Source organism: Myodes glareolus, chromosome 6 (genome assembly GCF_982192425.1).
Source record: "Myodes glareolus chromosome 6, mMyoGla1.1, whole genome shotgun sequence".
Lineage (NCBI taxonomy): Eukaryota > Metazoa > Chordata > Mammalia > Rodentia > Cricetidae > Myodes > Myodes glareolus.
The window spans coordinates 4,913,314-4,935,475 of NC_142031.1; the positions used below are offsets into that span (position 1 = coordinate 4,913,314).

The following is a 22,162-nucleotide window of genomic DNA, read 5'->3' on the forward strand; positions in this document are numbered from 1 at the left end:
TTTTGATTTTGGCTCTTCTCATTGTGTCTTTCCCACACTTCAGCTCTGTGACATGAGTTAGTTAATAAAGATTGTGAGGAGATTGTCGTGATGGATATAAAGGGCTGTCCTAAAAATGACCTCTGAAAGTTCTACCCATTTTGTCCCCTGATGATAAGAAAGTGGATATATATATGTAGTTCACTTTGCTGATACTAGACCGCTTTGTGAAACCTTTCCTTTTGAAATGCCAATACCAGGTCAAGAATAAATTTGTAGGCTCAAACCACGTAAGGGGAATTTGAAGTATAGCCTTTGTTCTACCTCCTTTCTGCTTGCTGTTCATAGAGCCCCCCACCACATCATATTTACATTCAAGAAAGTAAAATATTGTAAGATTTTAATGAAGATGTCAACACTGAAACACTCAGTCTTCTTAAGTATCCTCTGTCTTTAGATATGGATAAGGGTTTATAGTTTTGGAATATATATATATTTGCAGTTGAAAAAGTATTTGCTGACTTCAGATATGTATGTTCAAGATAGTATTTATATTAATTTAACTATGTTTTTTGGCGTTGATTAAGTGTTATTAAAATGTATTGATTGCCAGTAATTCAGTAAACACAGACTCTTCCTGTTAAACTCGTGGGTTGGGGAGTTGCCGTGGTCTACAGCAATCAATAGTATAGTGTTTTTACTTGGACACAATCTCCGGCCGGGTTCTCCAGGTCGGCAGTTTCGGGAGGCCTTGAACATAATTCACTTTTTGAGTTTCTTTTATACTGAAAGATACAGGGGGGCAAGTTTAAGTTCCTGGTGTTCTTGTAAATATTCCTTGCCTTGTCCTTTCATCTCTGCTGTTATGAAATATGCTGGCTGAGTTTGTTGGCTTTGACAAAGCTTTGGTGGAGGTTTCTTCCTCATTTAATTTTATTGATGAAAGCTCTTGTGCTGAAAAAGAAAGCTATAACAAGTGGAAAGGTGGTGAGTGGGTACTCAGAGCTTTTGAAGTACTTGTCTTTCTTTCTAGGGGTCCTCTAGAAATTGATCATAGATTACCTGACCAAATTTAGAGCCCAGAATTTACTGCAGGTATTTCAGTGGGAAGAGATATCTGTTTTCTGTACCAGTCACATTATTCTAGTGCTTGTGCAAGTGCACATTGGTGCTTGTGCAAGTGCCCTCTGGTGCAAGTGTGGTGACGGGATGACCTCTTAGCTTGCCCGAGCACACCCTGTCAGTCTTTATCTGTCTTTATCTGTCCTCTTGGTATTTGTAGTTTCTCTGCCCTCTGGTTATGCCATGCCATTACCTGCTCTGGTGCTCCAGTTGTAGGGACTGCTCTTTGCTACCTTCTGCGCATCCTGCCAGTTCTACCCTGCAGAGGTTCCTTGCTCTTGCCATTTGGTGAAGAGTTAGAACTGTTGGTTCAGTAAAATAATAAAAACCTGTGGTCTTTCTGAGTGTTCTAAAAGTAAGCAGTGATAAATGATGGACAGTGTGCATGGACTGACTTACTGCCACCAAATCGTGTTCAAAAATGGCTACAACTGTAAATTGTGTGTTGGATATATTTTACCATCTTTTAAAAGAAGAGAAAGCCACGGTGATGTCTCATTTTTAAGCCTGTAATGCGTTCTAGGTTAGCCAGCCAGGTCTTTATAGTGAGTTCCAGACCAGCCATACGTGAAGTCTTATCTCAAAACCAATTAGCACAGTTTGGGTTGTAAGAAACCCAGCCACTTAGGACAGGCTAAGTGGGGGCAGATCTAGTCTGGAGCAGAGACTGAGTTTCTGGGACAGTTAGTGAAGCAGCAAGATAGTCTGGGACTGTCCCTGGTGTGTCTGCACTAGAGGTTTTCTCTAGAGACACTTTGGGCTGAGCTGGGATCCTGGTTTTCATGCCAACGCCCCTGTCTCTTCTGTTGTCTTTTTGTTTTCCCCTAGCAACTGAGCTTTCTTTATTCATTTCTTGGCTTGAATTCATGCAGGTGTCACCTGCTGTGGCCACTAGTCATGACTCATGCATGTCTTGACTCTGGTACTCACCATCATCTCACTTCACCTTTGATGGCTCCGTAGGTACAGAAATGCTCAGGACAGAATTAGACTGAAGCCTGCTTTGTGTCCATAGGTTAGGTGTTTTTCCTGGTGGAGGTGGGCTAGAATGAGTGGCCTGCTAATTACATAGAGGGGTTAAGCAGAGAAGAGATTGTGAGAAGGGGTTATGGTGCTTGCAGGGGTCATGGCACCTTAAATTGACTCCACCAAGCAGTGTAAAAGATACTGTGGGCTGGCAAGACAGCTTAGTGGATAAAGGTGTGTGCCCCTAAGCCTGACCACCTGAATTTGGTCCCCTGAACCACGTGGTAAAAGGAAAGAACTGACTTCCTGCAGGTCATCTTCTGATCTTCGCCAAAGGCACACATTACAAACAAACAAACAAATAAATGTAATGGGAAATGTGCATTGTATCTACAGATTGGAGGTGGAGGGGCTTGGTTAACCATCCTTGGTGTATGAGAAATAAATCACTAGTGGGTGGGTGTTGTGACTATCCAAAGCTTGTGCTTTGAGTGTGCAAAATGGGGACAACCAGCATACAGTGGTTTGTGTATTCTTTGCCCTTGGGTGTTAACAGGTATGTAAGGTGTTTTGGGGGTGCGTGTCAGTGTCAGCTGAGGTCTCATGGTTCGGATCTTTGGGTAGGCTTCATTTCCTTTCCCCTGGTTGTGGGCAGTTAGCTTAGTGGTTGGTGTTCTGCATCCTTAGGTAAACATGGAAGACATGCTGGAGAAATGGCTCTGCACTTGAGTGCTTGCTGTATTTGCTCTTGTAGTAGGGCTAGGGTTTGGTTCCCAGCACCCATGTTACATGGCTTACAACTGCCTGTGACTCCAGCTCTAGAAATCTGATGCTGCTAACTTCTGCAGGCGACCACACTTTTGTACACCTACATGCACACATACATGTATATACCTAATTAAAAATAGTGCCCCAAGAATGGGTATGAGAAGAGCTCAGATGTCTTAGTGCCTGTGGCCACTTGTGTGTACCTCATTGGGTCTTTCCTTCACATCTCTTCACTGTCCCTTATCTCTTGCTTCTCCTGATTTCTGATAGTATTACCAAAAGCAAATTGAAGACTTTGAAAGAACACTTTGGAAGACTGTAAGGGGTGGAGAGGAGAGCCTGTAAACTTTCTACATCTAGAGGGGTTTAGCAATTGATGTTTCATAATGTATGAAACATCACTATGATGTAGTGATTGAGTAGATTGTATACAGGGAAGTTTGCTCAGTATTGTGCTCTGCTTAAAAGGTGAAAGTGTAAGGAGTCTCAGTAGTTAAAGGAATTGATTCTTTGTGTGTGTGTGTGTGTGTGTGTGTGTGTGTGTGTTTTTCTTTTTCCTTTTTTGAGATACGGTCTCAGGGAGCTGAGTCTGTCCTAGAATTCTGTATATATATAAAGCTGGCTTCGAACTCCTGATCTTCCTACCTCTACTTCCTAAATGCTGGAATTAAAAGTGTTGCTACACCCGGCTTGATTCATATATATATATATATATATATATATATATATATATATATATATAAACCTTGTTAAGGTAGACTTCATATATCATCACATAGACTCTATGGCCATTTTTGTTCTTTGGTATATTAACAATCATGCTGAAGTCTCCAATGCATAAATCCACAGCATTCTCATCACTCCAGAAAGAAAAGCCTACTGAAATCAAAGCACACTGCGTATATGTATGAAAATGTCACAAGGAAATCCAGCATTTTGTACAGTAATACAAATAAGATTTTGTATGTTTTTGGAGACATTCTGTGTTTTATGACTTGGGCAGTTACTAATCTGTATCCTGTCTTGGTGTGTTTGTTCTGGACTCTGTTTTGTGCTGTGTGGCTGTCAAGTTTCTGTTGGGATGATACTCTGAAGTTTATGTTTCTGGGTGTCACGTACCCTATAAGTAAGTGTCTGCCACATCCTGAGTGTCTGTTCACCAGTGAGTGAGCATGTATCTTTCTTGTTAGGAATTGCAGCTGGGAACCTGGGAAAAGTTTGGTGTAGGCATGTTTTCTGTTCTCTTGAGTAGCATGCCTAAGGGGGACGTGCTGTTTTACAGTTTGGTCTTAACCTGGATTCTCTGCAATGTGGCTGCTCTCCTGGTGCTCCCACCAGCAGGGCTGAAGATTTCGGTTTCTCCCCTTGCTAACACTTGCTACTGATTGCCCATCTTTGTTACTTTTGCTGTTCTTATAGATGGGAGTTGACAGTCATTGTAGTTTTAATTTGTTTTTCCCTGATTACTGATGATGGTGTCTGTTTATAGGTGTTGGTCATATGTGTGTCTGCCTGATTTTTATTTTTTGTAGAGTCAGTTTTTTTCCTGCTGAGTTGTAAGAGTTTTTCTATATTTTTAATAACAGTCCTTAACCAGATCTTTTCTTCTACTTAGTGGGCTGTCTTTTTATCTTCTTGATTGTCTGTTGAAGCATAGAACTTTGCAAGTTGGTAAGGTGCTATCTATCAGTTGGTGTCACAGTTAGGAAACCATGGCCTCATTCAGGGTCATGAAACCCTACATCCATCCTTTCTTAAATTTGTAGCATTAGCTCTCATGTTTAGATTTCTGGTTCATTTTCATGTTAGTTTTTGTTTTGTGGTGTGAGGTAGGCTTCTAGTTCTATGTGGATGTCCATTGCCAGTTGTTTGGTACTGATTGCCGAAAAACACTGTTCTTTCCTCATTGAAGTGTCTTACCCTTGTTGAAAGTGGTTTGACTGTCAGGTGAAGGTTTTTTTCTGGCGCATCAGTCCTCATTTGCTCTCCCTGCACATGTCTGTCCTGTGACTAGAGCTTTATGAGATGGCATTTGTTTTGTTTTGAGGGACATTTTGATGTACTCCAGGCTGGCCTCTGCAATCCTACTGCTTCAGCATCCTGAGTGCTGGGTTTGCAAGCCTCCAGCTGTGTTCTTTTTTAGGATTGCTATGACTATAACACATTCCTGTGTTTATTTGAATATTAGAATCAACTTTCCAGTTTCTACAGAAAATGCAATTGAGATTATGTTAAATCTGTATCTATTTAGGGAGTTAAAATCCTGCTGATGGATCTGCCTGTATGCTTTGTAACTCCTGCTTAGCTCAGGAAGTGGAGCATCTCACCTTATAAGCATACTGCTACCTGGATTTATCAAGGCAGTGAATGAACTGTCTTTGCAGAGTATTCGACAGCAAGCAGCTGTGCTACAGCCTGTGTGTTCCTTTGATCTGAAAGTTTGCTGGTAGTTTGCCTCTATAGGAAAAAAATTGGCATTCTGGTTAATAAAGAACATATTGTGTATGTGTGTTTATGTCTAATTATTGGAGGTGGAACGTTGTTGGAGGCAGAGGATATTCTTGTATTTACTGTGGGGCATGTGTTACTGTTCTTTTGAGTGAAGTCATTTACTCAGCAGATAATAACAGTGTCTGTGCAAAGCTCAGGAAAGGACAGACAGCCTCCACTCCTGCCCTCACAGAGCAAATTGGGGTGGTGGGAGGAATGGAGGGAAGCTTGATATTAGTCAGGTTGTCATGTGAACTACAGGTGGAATTCAGTGCTCTCAAGGCAGATGTAATATAGAATGAAGGCTAACTTGAGAGGGTGAAGGCTTTTGGAGAAAACTTTGGAGGGCTTGTGTAGCATAACTGTGGAGAGAATTATAGAAAGAGTTCCGGGTGACCAGGTGGGCTGGTATTTTGGGTATGTAGAGATTTTTGGGTTATATTCTGACCCTGTAACTTTTAAAGTTTATTTTTGTTTTCAGTAGAAGAGGAGAATCGATTGGATAAAGTTGGTTCCTTTAAGGAACGAATGAGGGCTCTTTGGCTCCACTTTACATACAGCTCAGCTACGCACACACCATGTTCAAGTTTTATTTTTTTATTTATTATGTATACAATATTCTGTCTGTGTGTATGTCTGCAGGCCAGAAGAGGGCACCAGACCTCACCTCAGATGGTTGTGAGACACCATGTGGTTGCCGGGAATTGAACTCAGGACCTTTGGAAGAGCAGGCAATGCTCTTAACCACTGGGCCATCTCTCCAGCCCCTCAAGTTTTCAGATTATGATTGTGTGGGGGATCTGCACTTTCTCATGGCTATAGACAAGGACACATCTACTCTTGACCTAGAAGGGTGCCCTTTCCCCAGAATGCATGTGGGCCCCCAGCTCACATGTGCTTGATGGCTCTACCTGTCTTGACTCTGGGTTTCTGTTTAGATGAGACTCATATACGCCTTCTTGGTCTCTCCTCTGTCCACATTGGCTATCAGATGCCACAAAACTCTGCTTTTCTGTTCACAGCCTTGGAGTTGCTTTGCTCACTCTTCTTTTTCCTCAGTTACATACATATTTCTGGAGGATGGGTGTGAGTGTCTGGATTTCACGTCATTTATTTAGAAATAAGCTGATGAGCAAAGCAGGGATGATCAGTATCTAGAGAAAACCATGCCTGACAAGAACTCTTGATAGTGTTTGATTGAAGAAAGAGCTAGTGGGCCTTAGTATGCGCACACGCTCGCTCTCTCTCTCTCTCTCTCTCTCTCTCTCTCTCTCTCACACACACACACACACACACACTGTATAAGTGGATGAATGTAGACCTTGATAGAAAATGCCTCCTAGATTTTGAACCACATCTACTAGCAACTTGGAGAGGCCAAAGTGAGACATGAGTGCAAGAGAAAGATGATACAAAAGTATGTGCACACATAGCCACATTGGAAATGTGGGCCCAAGGTTTAATCCAGCATATTTTGTTTCTTCATGGCATTGTCAGACAGCAAGGGGACTTTGTCATTAAAGTTCATGGCAGGCAGTCTTGGCACAGGGCAACGTGGAAAATGGTGAGTCCATTTGGAGGTTTCTGTGGAATCATAAACTCCGTAGAAGCCATAGCCTTGCTAGACTGATTCAGTGTTGTGTCTCTCCATCCAGAGCAGTAACTGCAATTTGATTGGATAGAGTGAATGATTGCAAAAGAATTAGGAAAACTCTGTGTAGTGCTTGAGGTTGCCATGGGGAAAGAGAAGGCATTTGAGGGTAGAAAGGGGAAGAGAATAAACAGAGGCTGGGAATGAATGGGCAGAGAGGCAAGCTGCACAGGAAGCGAGGTCACTGTATGAGGCTTGGGAATGGGTCATAGTTGTCATGTTGCTATCAGAGCAGAAGAGGAGAGAGGAGTAGAGATAGGTGAGTGATTCTTTGAAGAATTTTAGTGACAGGGCTGGAGAGGTGGTTCAGTGGTTAAGAGCACTGGCTGCTCTTGTAGAGGACCCAGGTGTTTCTCAATACCTACATGGCAGACAGATCACAGCCTTCTGAAATGCCAGTTCCAGGAATCTGACACCCTCCTTAGGCTTCTGCATGCACCAGGCATGTAAGTGGTGCACAGACTCAAATGAGGGCCAAACCCTCATTAAAAAAATGAATTTTGATGGTGAATGCAGATTATCGAAGGAAATGATAGTGAAATGATTGTTTAAGGAGATAAACAAAAACGGGGCAGCTGTACCTGTTGGGCTGTGGCTGTATAGCTAATCTACTGGTGCTGCAAAACATGACCACAAACTGCCGCTTAGAACCTGACAGCTATTACCCTAAGGTTCTTTGTGGGTCTGAAGTTCAGAAGGGTGGGGCTAAGTGGTGCCTAGGGCCTCATGAACTTACCAGCCATTTCGGTGTTTTAGTCAGGGCTGGGCTCTCATGGGGAAGGATCAGCTTCCAAGCTCCCAGGGTCATCTGAGGATTCACTTAGTGGGAGGCTACCCTCATTCCTGTTAACGGGCCTCTCCCACTTGGCATTTTTCTCTACCAGCCAATGAAGAAGAGCTGAGTAGCAAGATGATAGACGTCACAATTTGTTTCACCAGGAAATGAAAGCTATACTGGTGTAAAGCAAGTACACCCACACTCAAGGTTTAAGACTGTATGAAGATGTCAACATCAGAGTGGGGATTGTAGTAGGTCCGTCGTGAAGTTTGTGCCCTACAGGGAGGGAGGGACAATGTGACTAGGAGACATTAGTGCTTCAAGTGGTGGTCCTTTGGATGCAGGTGGTAGGATGGGAACTTGCAGTGTTGGGAAGCTTGAAAGAGATTTTGCAGATGAAAGTTAAGATGTGATCATGTGATCATGCTTTTCAGGTACCTGTATCACCACACTAGGGGCATACATAGATCCCTTTTCATGTCATTAGCATTGCTGTCTTGTAACTCACCCTGATCACCCTTGCTAAAGTAGGCGTGTATACCTGAGGCCACTGACCATTGCAGGTGTCTTCCTCCATCTGTATCAGGATGTTGTTGAGAATGAAAAGTCAATCTGTTTGGATGTATTTTATGTCACACAAACAAAGGGACAAGACTGCTCTTTTGTCCTGATAATACATAGAATGCATGGGATTTAATGACATTTTCTCTGCTAACTTGGTTTCATTGTGTTGTATGTAAGTTGTGGAACTAGGCTGTGTCTAACATTGTGCTATTTTGGGGCCGTGAGCGGAGCATTTGCCTTTATACATGATGAGTCCAAGCTGCTGTACCTTTCTAAACCTTGTGTCCAATTTTTATTGTTTTTTTTTTTTTTAAAAAAAAAACAACTTGTCCTTGCTGTCCCAGCACTCTTGCTTCTGTGTATGTATAGGATTTTAGCACTGTTTTCTTCCCTTTGGATTTGTTGCCACTGATCTTCCCAGGGCTTGGCAGTCTGAAAACTAAGCTTGTTAGAACTCTGAGTAGTTTAGTGGTAGCCATGCTAGGAATGTGGGTCTAAAGCCACTTTCCTCAGTAATAAACGTGAGGTGATGCACATGGACCTTCCTAGCTCTGCTGTATTCACATTGAGGCTCACTTGCTTCTGCACTCCTGCTGGGGTTAGGGCAGACATGTCTGCCATTGTCTTGGCCTGTGCCTCATTGCTTTTGTGGAAACTGTCATTTTTTTTCCCTTAGATTTAGTTTTATGGCTGTAGTGATAGGTGATGGATGGTAAGGTTCATAATCTAGAAAATTCTTGAAAAGTCCTGAAGATCTTTAGACAAGATTCGCACCGAGGACTGCCTTGCTTTAGCCTGTTCACTTTTCCTACTCCAACTCTGGGAACTTGCTTGGTGGGGCAGCATCCCCAAGTTCTTGAAGGTGAGGAGTTGTACAGGGAACTTGTCTCCCTGCCAGTGATCTAGTCAAGTGCCCAGACTTGCTCTTGTCTTTTTTCTAGAAAGGCCATATGTCTATTGCTACCAGTAGGATTAAATTTAAGATTTCATGTGAGATGACACTTGTGACATGATGTGGTGTTAGGTGGAGGTCCTGGATGATTCTGTTCATGTTTCCCTCCATCTCTGAGGCATTTGCAGGTATCACTAACACAGGATCAATTTAGATTTTACATGACTATTTTCAGAATGTTTCTTTGGAGTATTTGTACAAGTGAAGACATTTATTAAACATTGTTTTGTTTTCAGACTGTTGAATATATTAAACTTATGAAAATTATAACAATAGTATGAATCATATCTATAAAGACCCCCCCATTCTGAGATCAGTTTATAACCTACCCACATCTTTGGTCATGGTGAACCAGTCTGTATGCATTCAAAAACTAGTTCTGAGAAACTGCTTAGGTCTGCAGCTTTGCTGTGGTCTGTCCTAAACACTTGCTTGCCTTTGAACCAAACTCTGTTGGAGAGCCTGTCTTCAGTTCTCCAGCTCCCTTAGCAGCTGGTGTCACATTGGTTTATTTTGTTTGCTGAAGGAAGGGAAGAGCTGTCATCTAGACTGGCCCCTTTCTGTGCAAGTGTTTGCCTTGTTTTTTTCTCTGCCCTTCCAGGGTGTTGTGAGGGTTCTGTAGACCGTAGCCCTTAGGGTATTTCAGATTTTGTGAAAGGTGGTGAGATAGATGAGCTTAAAGTATTTTTGTGCTGTTGTACATACAGCCCCCCGCCCCATGACCTTTGTAGTTCAGGAAAAGGATAAAGCATCTTGTGTTGGTTCTTCAGTCTCAGATGTCATTACCTGATTTCATGGAGTGTCTCCAAATTGAGTCTTTTTTTGACAGACCTTGTACTTTCTTATTTAGCAGGCTTGTATTATAGCCAAAATTTTAGTATATTGGCTCTTAGTGTCTGTGACAATTCATTTTGCCCAGTTTCTTGAATGAATAAAGAGATAGGACTTCTTCTAAAAAATATCCACAACATTGCTGGACTGAGACTTCTTGGTACCGATCTGCTGCTATGTGGGACAGGAGTGCCAAGGGCCCGTATCTCAGAGCAGTGTCTGGTAACTGCAGAGTATGGTATGCAGGGCTGCGTTAGCAGAGGCAGAAGGCCTTGAGTAAAGCCCAGGGCATTATGCTTTCCTTTCCTTGAACTCTTGGCAATGGTGATCATTTGTAAATGCCAGAAATACCCGAACTTCTTTTATGTGGCAGACATAGAATGAAGCTCTGCAGATAATGGAATGAAGAGGCTAGACAGACATCTCTTCAGGGATGCCCTTGATATACAATCAGATTTTGAGGAGTTAGAAAATGTTTATCAGGGAAGAAAAACTGCTAGATTGGCTTTCGATGGAGAATGACCTAGGGATTAAAGGTGGCATTTTAGGTTAGTTGAAGACATTTCTGAAAGGAACGAGTCTTCTGCAATTAAAGGCAGTTTACAGATAGCATTATTCTGAGATTGCTAGTGGGTCCTGAGCCTGTTGCTTTTCTGGGCCTTTCTCTGCTGCAGTCATGAATGCTTGAGAGCAGGAGAGTGAGCCTCTTCTGGCCTGGCTCCTAGAGTGTCTGGGCATGAGTCTGTACCATCGCATCTGTCTCAGTGCAGAGGAGCTTAGAGACCCCGGAAATCCCTGCCATCGGATAGAAGGAAGTTGATGCCAGAGCTGCTGTTTGGAGATGAGGGACACAGGGACACTTGTTCGGAACTTTGGCATGTGCTAATATAGATATTGATGGTGCTTGAGCTTATTAACATAGTTTATAACTTACTTTGCCTTACTCATGAGATACTATGCCTAATACTCTATGAGACTGGTGAGGTGCTAGCCTTTAGTCTCTTTAATCTGATTACTTATGTGTAGTGACTGAGTTTTCAAGAATCAGTCCAAGTCTTGATAGAGCAGGTGACAAAAATGTTTAATGTATTGCTTGTCATTGGGACAGTGGCTTACTGCATTTAATATAGCTGCTTTCCCCTTTGATTTAATAAGCTCTGTGGCCCCTTAGCTAGTTTTAGCATTCTCGATGTTTACTGCAACAGCTGTAAAGAGCTTTCCTCCTGTCACTTCTCTCTTTCAAGGCCTTTAGTCATTTACTGTATAGTGTTTTATTTTATTAATTCATCTAGAGACTATGTGCACATATGGCAGAAGTGCCTGTGTATGACATCCTGACCTAGGCTCTGGAAAAGACACGGTGAGGGAGCGGTTCCTGCCCTGCTCTTAATTACTGCACTGGTAGTTCTGTATCTGCACAGCTGTCATTTCAGCCCTAAAACAACTGTGTCTCATGTTCTTATTACATTCTTTTCAGTACTGCCTCCTCACCTAATGTAGTGTAGCTTCTGCAGGCATTGCTCCTTTTAGGTCCTTTTAGCAGATACTGTGCTGCTTGTTTGCATATTCTGGAATAGTCTGGTACAACACATTTTTAGTTCATAGAATTAGGAAGTTGAGGAGTACCAGGGCTGGAAGATCTAAATTCTAAATCCTAATCTCTGAAGTTGGTTATCTGATTCCTGATGGTCAAGGTGTGGCATGAATCACAACACTGGTGTCTTATGGGGCTTGTTAGAGAAGGATTTCTGGCTCCATAGAGACCCATGGATCAGAATTCAGGCTTGAGCAAGGCCCTGAGATACCAGTGTGAAGGGAAAGTAGAACTTTCGTTCAAGGTCACCCTCCATTTGACTTGAAGAAACAGAAAGAGTGGTTGCCCAGAGCCGCCCAACTGTTTATTTCCCACTGTGGAGTCATTTGTGAATCTGTACAGAAGATAGTTAGATTAGATATTCTGCCTTCATTAATTAGAATTGCATCCTGGGCATCAGAATTTTAAAATTTCCCAAGTTGACACCTGTGGCCAAGACCTGTTGGTTTGGTTAAAATGGGATTCAGGTTTCTCCGTGATTGTCACCAAACACTCACTTTACAGTTCCAAAGTGACACAGTCAGGAGCTGTGGAGAACAGTCCTTTCAGGCTTTTACAATAGTGTGCATGTACCATGATGATCTAAAGTACCCCACTTAGGGTCAGTTTACCTTACCTTCTAGAATGTCCCTTGAGACAGGATGCCCTTGTTTACTGTGGATCTCCGCCAACTGTCTGGCAAGTGGCATGTGCTCCTTTGCCATTTGTAGACCAAATGAAAGAGGTAAAAAGAGATGTGTGCTGTGGGAGGAATAGGCAGTTTCTGATCCCTACATCTATCTCCGGGGTTGCCTGATCATGGGGCCAAAGACTTTCTGAAGTCTTGTCAGCTCTGTGGAGCAGCAGGACACACTGCTGTGGGAGTACTTGGACTCATGTCTGCTTTTCTATGCTGTAGTACTGTCATTTTAGGGTTGATCTGTCCTGATTTGTGTGCAGTGAGTGAGAGAACCAGGAAGGATGGCTCCAGCTTTGCAGACCTTGGGACTAGCACTCTTCCTTTGGCCATGCCACTGTGCTGTTGCAGAGAGGCATCTGGAGATGGTGGCACACAGGTGATCCTGTGAAAGTCTCTTGAGCAGGGCCTGGCACACGAGAGTCTAGTCAAGGTGGCTGTGTTGTTCCCATTGTCTTGTGCCATGGTTTATCTGCTTTGAGAACCTGGGGGTGGTTTGAAGTTATTTATGAAGTTTTTAAGCTTAAATCAACCGGGAGCCTTAATAAAGCCAGTGCTGTGGAGGAGATGTAGTTGAGTTCTGTCCATACTGTCTGAGTTCTGTGTTGCCATTTGGGATGTTTTACCACTAACTTAACCGTCAGATTTGGAAGATAGATGTGAAAACCCCATTGTTCGTAAGGCCATTTATGTTAGTGTGTCTCGTCAAACATTAGTGATTTAAAAACTTTTGAGACTGTTAAGATGTGCTAAGTAACTATTACCTTTAATGCTAATTATTTTTGGTAATAGGCAGAAAATAAGCCTTTAATGTGAATCAGCCATTTCTGTGTGGCTAGTAGGCTGGCTTGGAGGCTGGCAGATGTTAGAATGGATGGGGAGGTCTCCAGACACTGAAGAAGAATTAAGGAGCCGATAGCTACTCTGGGTGTAGGAGTTGTGTTATGGGAAAGCTCTGTTGTATTTGTGTCTGAGGATCTGGGTCACGCAGCAGGAAGGGAGAGGAAAAGGAAAAATTCATGGAAGTTTAGTTCAGCAGCTTCTTTGCTCTTAGAAAATGTTGAAATTGTTAAAGATTGTCCTTGTTACTATAGTAACAGTGGTGTTTGCTGACGGTAGTGTGGTGGTTGGATTCTCTTACTTTGGAGGAGACAGGAGAGGGAGTGCCATCATAGAGTGCCATTTTGCCTTTCTGTGGTGACACAGAGGCTCAGTTGCTTCCCAAGGACAGCTAGTAAGCGACAGAGCTGGAGTCTTTGCACTTCAGCTGTTGACCTTGAACGGTCTTTGTTTTTTTCCAAGTGCAAAAATAAGTGGTTTTTAATAAATGATCAATAGTCTTAAGTATCAGTTAGGGTTGCAGCTAAACAAGAAGTCATTCTTAGGACTAAAAATAATTGACTGGAGAGATCCAAATATTTTTCTCTTTTAAAAGAGTATAGATGTTTTATATGAAAACTTGGGGTTTCCTTGAATGAAGTGACTTGAGAGCAGAGCCCATGTCTTCTGATTTCCACCTTTTGTTCTTCTACATAATGCTGTTTGGCGCTTAGCTGAGACTTTTGTATGAATGAGGTGTTTTCAGTTGAGTCTTTTGTATGAATGGGGTGTTTTCAGTTGAATCTTTTGTATGAATGAGATGTTGGCTGTGTTGCTGGAACGTGGTTAATGTTGATACTGACTGCAGATGAGGATGTCATGGATAATGCTTCTTATATGTTTATTCTGTGCACAACACATGTGTACTCTATTAAAAACCACAAGGTGGATGTTTATTCTGTGCACAGCACATTTGTACTCTGATAAAAACCACATAGTATTGCATGTTCTCATGCTTCTATGTGTGTCTTATATTTGGAAGTGCTCCCAAGCCTACAGTGCAAAGCGCTGTTATCTCAGCTCTTTGTAGATCAGATGCTGATGTCTTCGTCACTTTTAAATGCTGTATTGTGTATGTCTCATAAACAAGAATGTTGTCTTCCCTGACTACAGTAGTCACAGCCTGGAAATTAGCATTGAGGCATTTCTAACATCCAATCCCCAAATCCTGTTTCACTTTTGACTATTGTTAAAGATCATTCAGTCAGAACTCTGGTGCATGTTCAGTAGCCGCTTCATTCTCCTTGGTCACAGATGGCTGTCAGTGGCTCTTAGTCTTTCTCACTTGTAAAGGCTTGACATGAAAGATCCCAGGCCAGTCATTTAGTGGAATGCCCATGTTGGATTTATCTGATGTTTCTTCATGGTTAGATTCAGGTTTTGCATTTTCGGCAGGAATATCACAGAAGAGCCAGTATATGTCTCTTTCAAAGATTAGTTTTACATTTTATTTTCTGTTTCCTTAGAGCGTTTCCCAAAGTGTATTCTGCGGAACTAGCACCTACTGTGTTCTCAACACCGTGCCACCTATAGAAGGTAGGATTTGAAAAGCTTTTGACTTTCAGGAATGGGTGGGTTTGGCAGCCAGAATAACTCCTTCCCTAGTGTGGTGAAAACAGCCCTGAACCAGAATTTAGGAAGCCGGGCTTCTGCCTTTTGCTGCTGTGTGATCTTAGATGAGTTACTTATCGTTTTAGGCAACACAAATAATGCTCTCCTCATGAGCCTACTGTGAGGATTTAAAGTGATGGATTCCACTACACAGAAAGGTCACAGCCCCTGCAAATGTTGGTTTTAATACAGCACTTCCTTAACTGTGGAGTTCAGTGTCCAGTACTACATCTGGTGATACAGAGTAGGACTAGCTGGTGTTCTGTGGCAACACCAAAGATTATTTTTGAATCCCAGTTGAGCTACTTGTAACTGGATCTTGGCTAAATTAGTCTGAACCCTCAAGTTCCTTATCTGTAGAGCTGGGGTGGTGGTGGTGGTGGTAATTAAAACGTCATATTTTCTCATGAGGATTAAACAAGAGAGCCCAGTAAATAGTCCTTCTTGGGTACCTGGTGTGTTACAATAGACCTCCATAAATGTCTCCCCCAATCAGTAATAGAAACCTGAGCAGCTGTTGTTGAAGTTGGAGTTGAGTGAAATAAAGTACAGGAGTGTGCCCAAAGCCTAGGTGTGATGCAGCCCAAGACTTTGGTGCCTCTTCTTTTTCTGTTCCTACCCCATATTTTATATTAAAATGTAACTGTAGAATGAATAGGAGTTTATAGAACCTGGGTTATGAAATAACCTTAAACCTGGACCAGGGATGCAATAACACAGTTGAGAAGAAAACAGTAATTCTGGGCCACCTAAGACTAGAAAGGGTGAGAGTGGTATTTATACAACTCCACAAAGAGAGGAAAGAGAGGTTGTTAAATAACAAAACTATTCAGGCTTTGCTACTTAAAATTATTAACTGCTTTTAATCACTAAAACTCCATTTGAAGAATTACGTTGAGTTTCATTTCCGTCTTAGACTGGAAGAGAACAGCACCTGTTCTGACAGTGCTCTGCACAGTTGGTGCTTAGTTTCGGTTTGTTTGGGGACAGGAATCGGAAGGTCTTAGGTTAGTCACGGCAGTGCTTTGCTATGAGCGCTGTGCTGCCTGGAACACACCAGTGTGTGCTCCTTTCCCTGAGCCAGTTCTGATCCCACTAATTAAATCTAAGCACATCATAATTAGAGCCAAGCAGAAAAGTGTGGAACTGGAACTGCCTTTTAGTTTTTCCTCTCCACACTGTTGATCACATGCCCCGTGAGAGCTAGCTGTTGGACTTGCTACTGCAGTGGAGCCCATGTGATGTCTTTCTAGAGGTCCAGAGACGGACGAGTCACCATCCCTCACCTAAGTCAGGGTGTTCTCCTTGTTCATAGGCCCAAACTGTTATATTTTTATTGCAAATGGAAAGACAGTGGAGGTATCCTTATCAGACTAGTTTAGTAAATACACTTAGGACTTAACTTGCAGAATTTCGAGCACCCCAGAAACAGGCCAAATGCGTTTCTTTGTGTTTGAGTCAAAGATTTGGCAATGTGAATCTCAATTTTAGAAACAAAACTGAAAGTTAGACTCCAGTTAGCTAAGTGAACATTTTTATACATTTTAGAAAGCTTTAACTAAATTACACTATGACTCTGAAATTATCATTTTGAAAATATTTGAAGGTTGACTAGGAAGGATGGCTCATTCTCTAGAATTATAGCTGTCAGCCAAGCACATCATCTGTCAATTTCAAGAGCCCCACCAGTTAAGTTTTTATTGTGAGGTAGGTTAGGAAATTATATTGTGGAGTCATGTATCATGCATTTTGCTAGATAATGATAATGAAATGCTTGCCTGTCATTTAGTTGACATTCCCACTTTGCAGTGTCAGAGTTTAACTGTTTGGGTTGAATATGGAGGTACAGTTGAAACCAGTTTATACCTTAGTTTTAGTGTTAAGATACTATTACTGGCATTTTAAAACTGGCATATATGTTCGGTTATTTAATCATATTACAGCTATTCTAAAACGATTAAACAATAGCTTTTAATTAAAACACATTTTTATGCAATATCACTTTGTGAACAGTTCTTTTCCAACATAAGAACAAAGTTTTCAGTTACCATACTTTAACCATTAATGCTGAAGTTGGATTATTTTCCCCTGGTGCTGGAAACTGAATTCAGACACTTTAGGTGATCAATCTGTTACTGTGCTAAACTTGGCCCTGAAGAGTGGAGTATGAGTTTAGCATTAAACTTTCTGAGTTCTGATTCTGTCCAGCATTGAACTTGCTTCTTCATAAGTTGGGAGAAGGGCATTTACCCATTGTTATGGTTCTTAAGAGCACCTGACTTATGTTCAACATAAACCTAAAATTCTGAAAAGAGGACCTGCTGGCCAGCCATGTAATCCTTCCTTCCTTTCACTCTGTGAACACAGGGTTACTGTGCAGGGCTGCTTCATAGCTCTCTCCTGTAGCGAGCTCTGGCAGAGCGTTGATTGAGATAGTGCCCACATAGCACTGTGCTTTCGTCTTTAAAAGCCATTTGCCTTTGGATCCACACACCACTGTCTCACTTCTATCAGAGTGAAATTGAAAGCCTGAAACTTTTCCTCAAGCAGTTGTATTATTGAGAACAAGAACACAAACATTCTCTGTCTGTCTGTCTGCCTCTCTTTCTCTCTTTCTCTCTCTGTCTCTCTCTCACACACACTCAGCATTCTCTTTCACACACACAACATTCTGTCTCACACAGACTCAATGTTCTCTCTCTCACATACACAACATTCCCTCACACACATTCAACATTTTTTCTCTCTTTCACACAATTCAACATTGTCTTGTTTGTATTCATGCCCACATTTTCACACACACTCAGCATTCTCTCTCACACACACACACTCAGCATTCTCTCTCACACACACACTCAGCATTCTCTCTCACACATTATACACACTTCATTCTGTCTCTTATCTCTCTTCCTCTCACTCTCACTTCACTGCTGGCAGCCAGGTTTCTTAAAGAGGCTAAAGGGACAGGAGTTTAGCATTGGTTGTGACCACAAATGGAGATAGAAGTTAGGGTTTAATGTTCTGTTCTGCTTTAGATAGCTTTCTCAGGAAGATGGCTGTTCATGTACAAGGCATCCCTGCATCAACTGAGTACTAGCCTAGTGCTATTTTCGTAAAAGATATCCCATATATATTGAATAGAATATAGATGTTCAAATTTCACCTCTACTTTCAAAATTGTGTATGTCACCTTTTTTCTTTTAAAGAGAGAATAAAACCACATTGGGTAGAGAGCAGGAAGGTAAAACTTGATGTGTTTCTGAATTTTGTGACCTATGTGCTTCCCTGGAGGATGAAGTACAGGGACCATGCGTGAGCACATGTAATTATAAAGGCTTTATAGTAAACACTGAATTACAACGTCCTATTAACTTTTTCTTAGTTGATTTCCTTTTGATTTTAAGCAATATTTTTAAGTTTAATCTTAATTTTGTATTAATTTGTAATTTTGGATCTCCTAAGAGCAGCGTCAACAGTTTCTCACTGCTGGAGATTTGCACAGTTGTGTTTATAATTCAGTTGGCTGTGTAGTTCATGGGCCAAAAAAGAGTTAGTAGGCTAAGACTCTCAAGTTAATTCCTGTAAAGCATTCTGCATGATGTGGTAGATTTTCTCAGACTATTTTTGTGCCTAATATTTACTTCTGTTCTTCTCCAAGAGAAGAAGAAATGTGTTAATCAGATGAGAAGTGTTCGGGTGAGAATTTTGTAACCTTAGAAAAGTTTTGTTGTTGTTTTATTTATCCCTCAAAGGGCAGTATTAACTAGAAGTACAGAAATAACCGGACAGATAGTTGCTGTATTTCACTTCATTTTTAAGCAGTACCTGTGGACCTCTGTAAAGCTGCTGACTTGTAAGGCATGCTGAAGGACCTTAAATTTTATAGAAATTTGTACTTGAGGGAGAATTAAACAATCCCGGATTCTCTGATTCATGATGTGGAAAAACTGGAAACACTGAGTAACTTACCCAAGGTCACACAGGCAGAAAGGCGCAGAACCCTCACAGGTGTGGGCTGTGACTCTGGGTGGGTGCTTGTGAAAATTGGTGAGCCCGTGGTGGAGCAGCTTAAGTCTAACCTTGTAACGCGCTGTCTGCAGGGCTCAGGTGTATGGCCCCTTGTGTCGTCTGGGGATTTCATTGAGCATAAAAAATTGGAGTGGGTAATTTGAAACTCTGACTGGAATTTGCCACAAATGGCAAGGAATTTGGAGTCAGGGAAAGGGAGGGATTTCTTTACAGGAGTGGAAAAGTAAATGATATGTAAATAAATGATGGAAATAAATGCTATCTAAAGAAATGATCTACGAAGCATCAGGTAGTCAGATTTGCTGTCTAGGCTAGAAGTAATGAGTTCTCTGACTCATTTAGACAGAGTAATATCTGATGGACTGCATTAATTCTGCAGACATGTACATGAAAATCAGTTTAATTAAAGTGATAAATTGTTAAGGTGCAGCCGAGAAAGGCCAGCTTCTGTATTACCTGTTAGTTAACCACAGGCTTAAATCCTTATAAGAATCTGTGGTTTCCTTTAGAAAGGATGAATCTCTTTTGTATTATAGAAGACAAAGTCATGTTTAGTTTGTGAATAAAAGTCACATGTAATTATAATTCTTCAAACTTGAAAATCATGACACGTTTAACTTGGTTGATAAACAGTTTCTGGGTTTCATGAGGTTAAATCATTTTATAATTTTGGTGTTTCTTGGAAAAACTGAAAGAGCCTTTAAAGTAACAATCTGATTTTGGGCTGCTCTGGGGCACTTCCTGTTTGCTTGCTTGTGATAGAGTAAAGCTCAGTCTGTTTCAGAGCCCCACAGGCAGATTCCTGTTGCCTCCATCCTAGAGTGTATAGATGGGAACTATGTTCTTGAGCTCAGCCGGTAAGCAGAGCTGCTGCTTTTGACATTGTCAGTGTACTTAAAGGAGACTTCTCTTTCTCTGAACTTACTGTTTTCTTCTTTCTAGATGATCATGGGAACAGCAATAGTAGTCATGTAAAAATCTTTTTACCGAAAAAGCTGCTTGAATGTCTGCCGAAATGTTCAAGTTTACCCAAAGAGAGGCACCGCTGGAACACCAATGAGGTAGATACACTTCAATTCTTAAGGGAATATTATCTTATGGGTGAACTCTTTAGGATGTTTTGCATAGTGCTACTTTATATTAGCTTTAAATTCAATAGCTTGAACATGGAAATTGTCAATGAAAAGAATTCTCTCTCTCTCTCTCTCTCTCTCTCTCTCTCTCTCTCTCTCTCTCTCTCTCTCTCTCTTTTTAAATCAACAGTAACAACAAAAAACAGGATTTTCTCTGTGGGTAGCCCTGACTGTTCTGTAGACCAGACCGTCCTTGAACTCAGAGAGCCCCCTGCCTCTGCCTCTTGAGTGCTGGGATTAAAGGTGTGTGCCACCACCACCTGGCTGAAAAGAATTCTTAATCTCAAATTGACATAAGCTAGCTTGGGTTTTGACCTGTCTCTGGTGTGCTTAGCTTGTACTAAGAACTGTAAATTGCACGTGACCTCACTAAAGCAACGTCTTGCATTTGATGGTTGATTTACCTGTGCATCTCTGCATGAGTTCTGTGTTGTTTCAAGTCAATGACTACAGTCCCAGTGCTTCACAGAAAACAGTGTCCTGGAAATTCGGTATATAGAGTCGGGGACAGGCTTATCAGTCCTTTGATCTGGAGAGAGCTTCTTTCAAGTATTGACTGTTTGCCTTAGTAATAGGGTTTCTGTTAGGACTGTAGGCCAGATTGTAGGTCACACATTTGACATCCATGTAAAGAGTAGATTGATGGAGTAGATAGAAGGAAAATTTGTCTTTTTGGGTAAACTTTCCTTTTTTTGGTAAATTTTAATTTGGGAATCTTAGCTGTGTATTGTTTCATTGTCTAAAGTTTTAGCTTGAAATCTGGGTATTTAAGGTAGGGTAGTGGCAGAAATTGATGTGACAGTTACTGTGGTGGTGAGAGCTGGGTGTGTGTCTGTCAGTCATGTTTTCCTTTGACTTGCATGACGGGCTACTGGTTACTTCACATTAGCATAAATCCATTTGTGTTGTTGGTTCACTCTTTATTTCTAAGTTAGCTTACAACACAGCTCCTTCCTCCCATTTGGCAGGGCTTGAAAAGGAACAGTGATGTCTGTTGAGACTTCATTTTTACTTTGTTTTGAGTGGTGGGAAGCTGTATAGATGAATTTCTTCACTTCACAAGCTGCGGTTTTAAATTCTCACTAGAACCTTAAACTTCATAGCTTTGTCTCAACTGAGTAGATCTTTTGAGTATGTGTTTACTCACTCACGTGGGTGGTCCTTGCTCTCCGTGGACAGCAGCTTTATCGTGGCCAGTATTTGCTTAGCCACTTCTAGTTCTAACCAGCATGTTTTACTTATTAAGGATTTCTTACGTTTTAGACCTGAAAAACAGTAACTATGTTGAAAATTTGTCTTAGTCATGGACTGTCTTGTCAACAGTACAGTAAACTTTGGAAGCTTTGTAGGAATTCTCTTAGGAATTCTACAGAAACTCAGTGTTCTTTGATGTTCTCTGAGACAGAACTTTGACACAACATTTTTTTATGCTTTAGTTAACTCTAGTTTATAATGGTCACAAACACATTAAAGTAAACATGCTCTCCAGTTACATTTCATAAGGAGTAGACATTGTCATTGTGGTTTAGTAAAGTTAGAGACTGTCTGATAGTGGGCTCACAAGTCTGAGAGTGACTTAGCACTAGGTCAGGGATTTTGCTGTGGAACTTTCACGGGTCTATTTGCTTCTAAGTCTAAATTATTTACACGCTCTACTTTCTAACATACTAGCTTTGTTGTAAAATGCCAATCGAGGACTTTCTGTATGTGTGTGCATGAGTCTTGATATGTAGCTCAGGCTGGTCTTGAGCTCTTTCTTGGTCCTCCTGTCTTAGGTTTTCAAATTTAGGTATCGTGGGCATGAGCCACCATGTGCAGCAGTGTTTGTAGAGGATGTGATTAAAGAGTAAGGAGTCTGTTTTCTCCCATGCTGTGGGTTACTGTTGTTGACCCCCTTTCAGACAGCTGAAATATGAAACTGCAGGTCTAGAGGAGAAAAAGTAGAATGTTCTCTGCAGGTTTTGCTGCAGCAGCAAGCACAGAGGGGAGTGTGTTGCTGAAGGGGTGGAGGCAGAGGCGGCACGGCTGATGGACAGCGCCCTTTCGAACTGTCATTCTTGCAGTGATTTGTCAGCTCCACACTGCGGAAATCTGGGTGGAAAGATGTCCTGCAGTTTGGAGTGGGCATTGCTCTTTGTT

The 22,162-nt window shown here is 41.6% G+C and overlaps 1 protein-coding gene across 10 annotated transcripts in view; it reads left to right on the plus strand.

Annotated features, from left to right (window-relative positions):
* Camta1 (calmodulin binding transcription activator 1) overlaps positions 1-22,162 on the plus strand; it is an 832,857-nt gene that overhangs the window by 12,565 nt on the left and 798,130 nt on the right. For all 10 annotated transcript variants that reach the window (XM_087906830.1, XM_087906831.1, XM_087906832.1 and 7 more), the window contains exons 2-3: positions 14,717-14,786; positions 19,833-19,951. In XM_087906830.1, the coding sequence (XP_087762956.1) occupies positions 14,717-14,786; positions 19,833-19,951 (189 nt within the window). The remainder of the gene's footprint in view (positions 1-14,716; positions 14,787-19,832; positions 19,952-22,162) is intronic.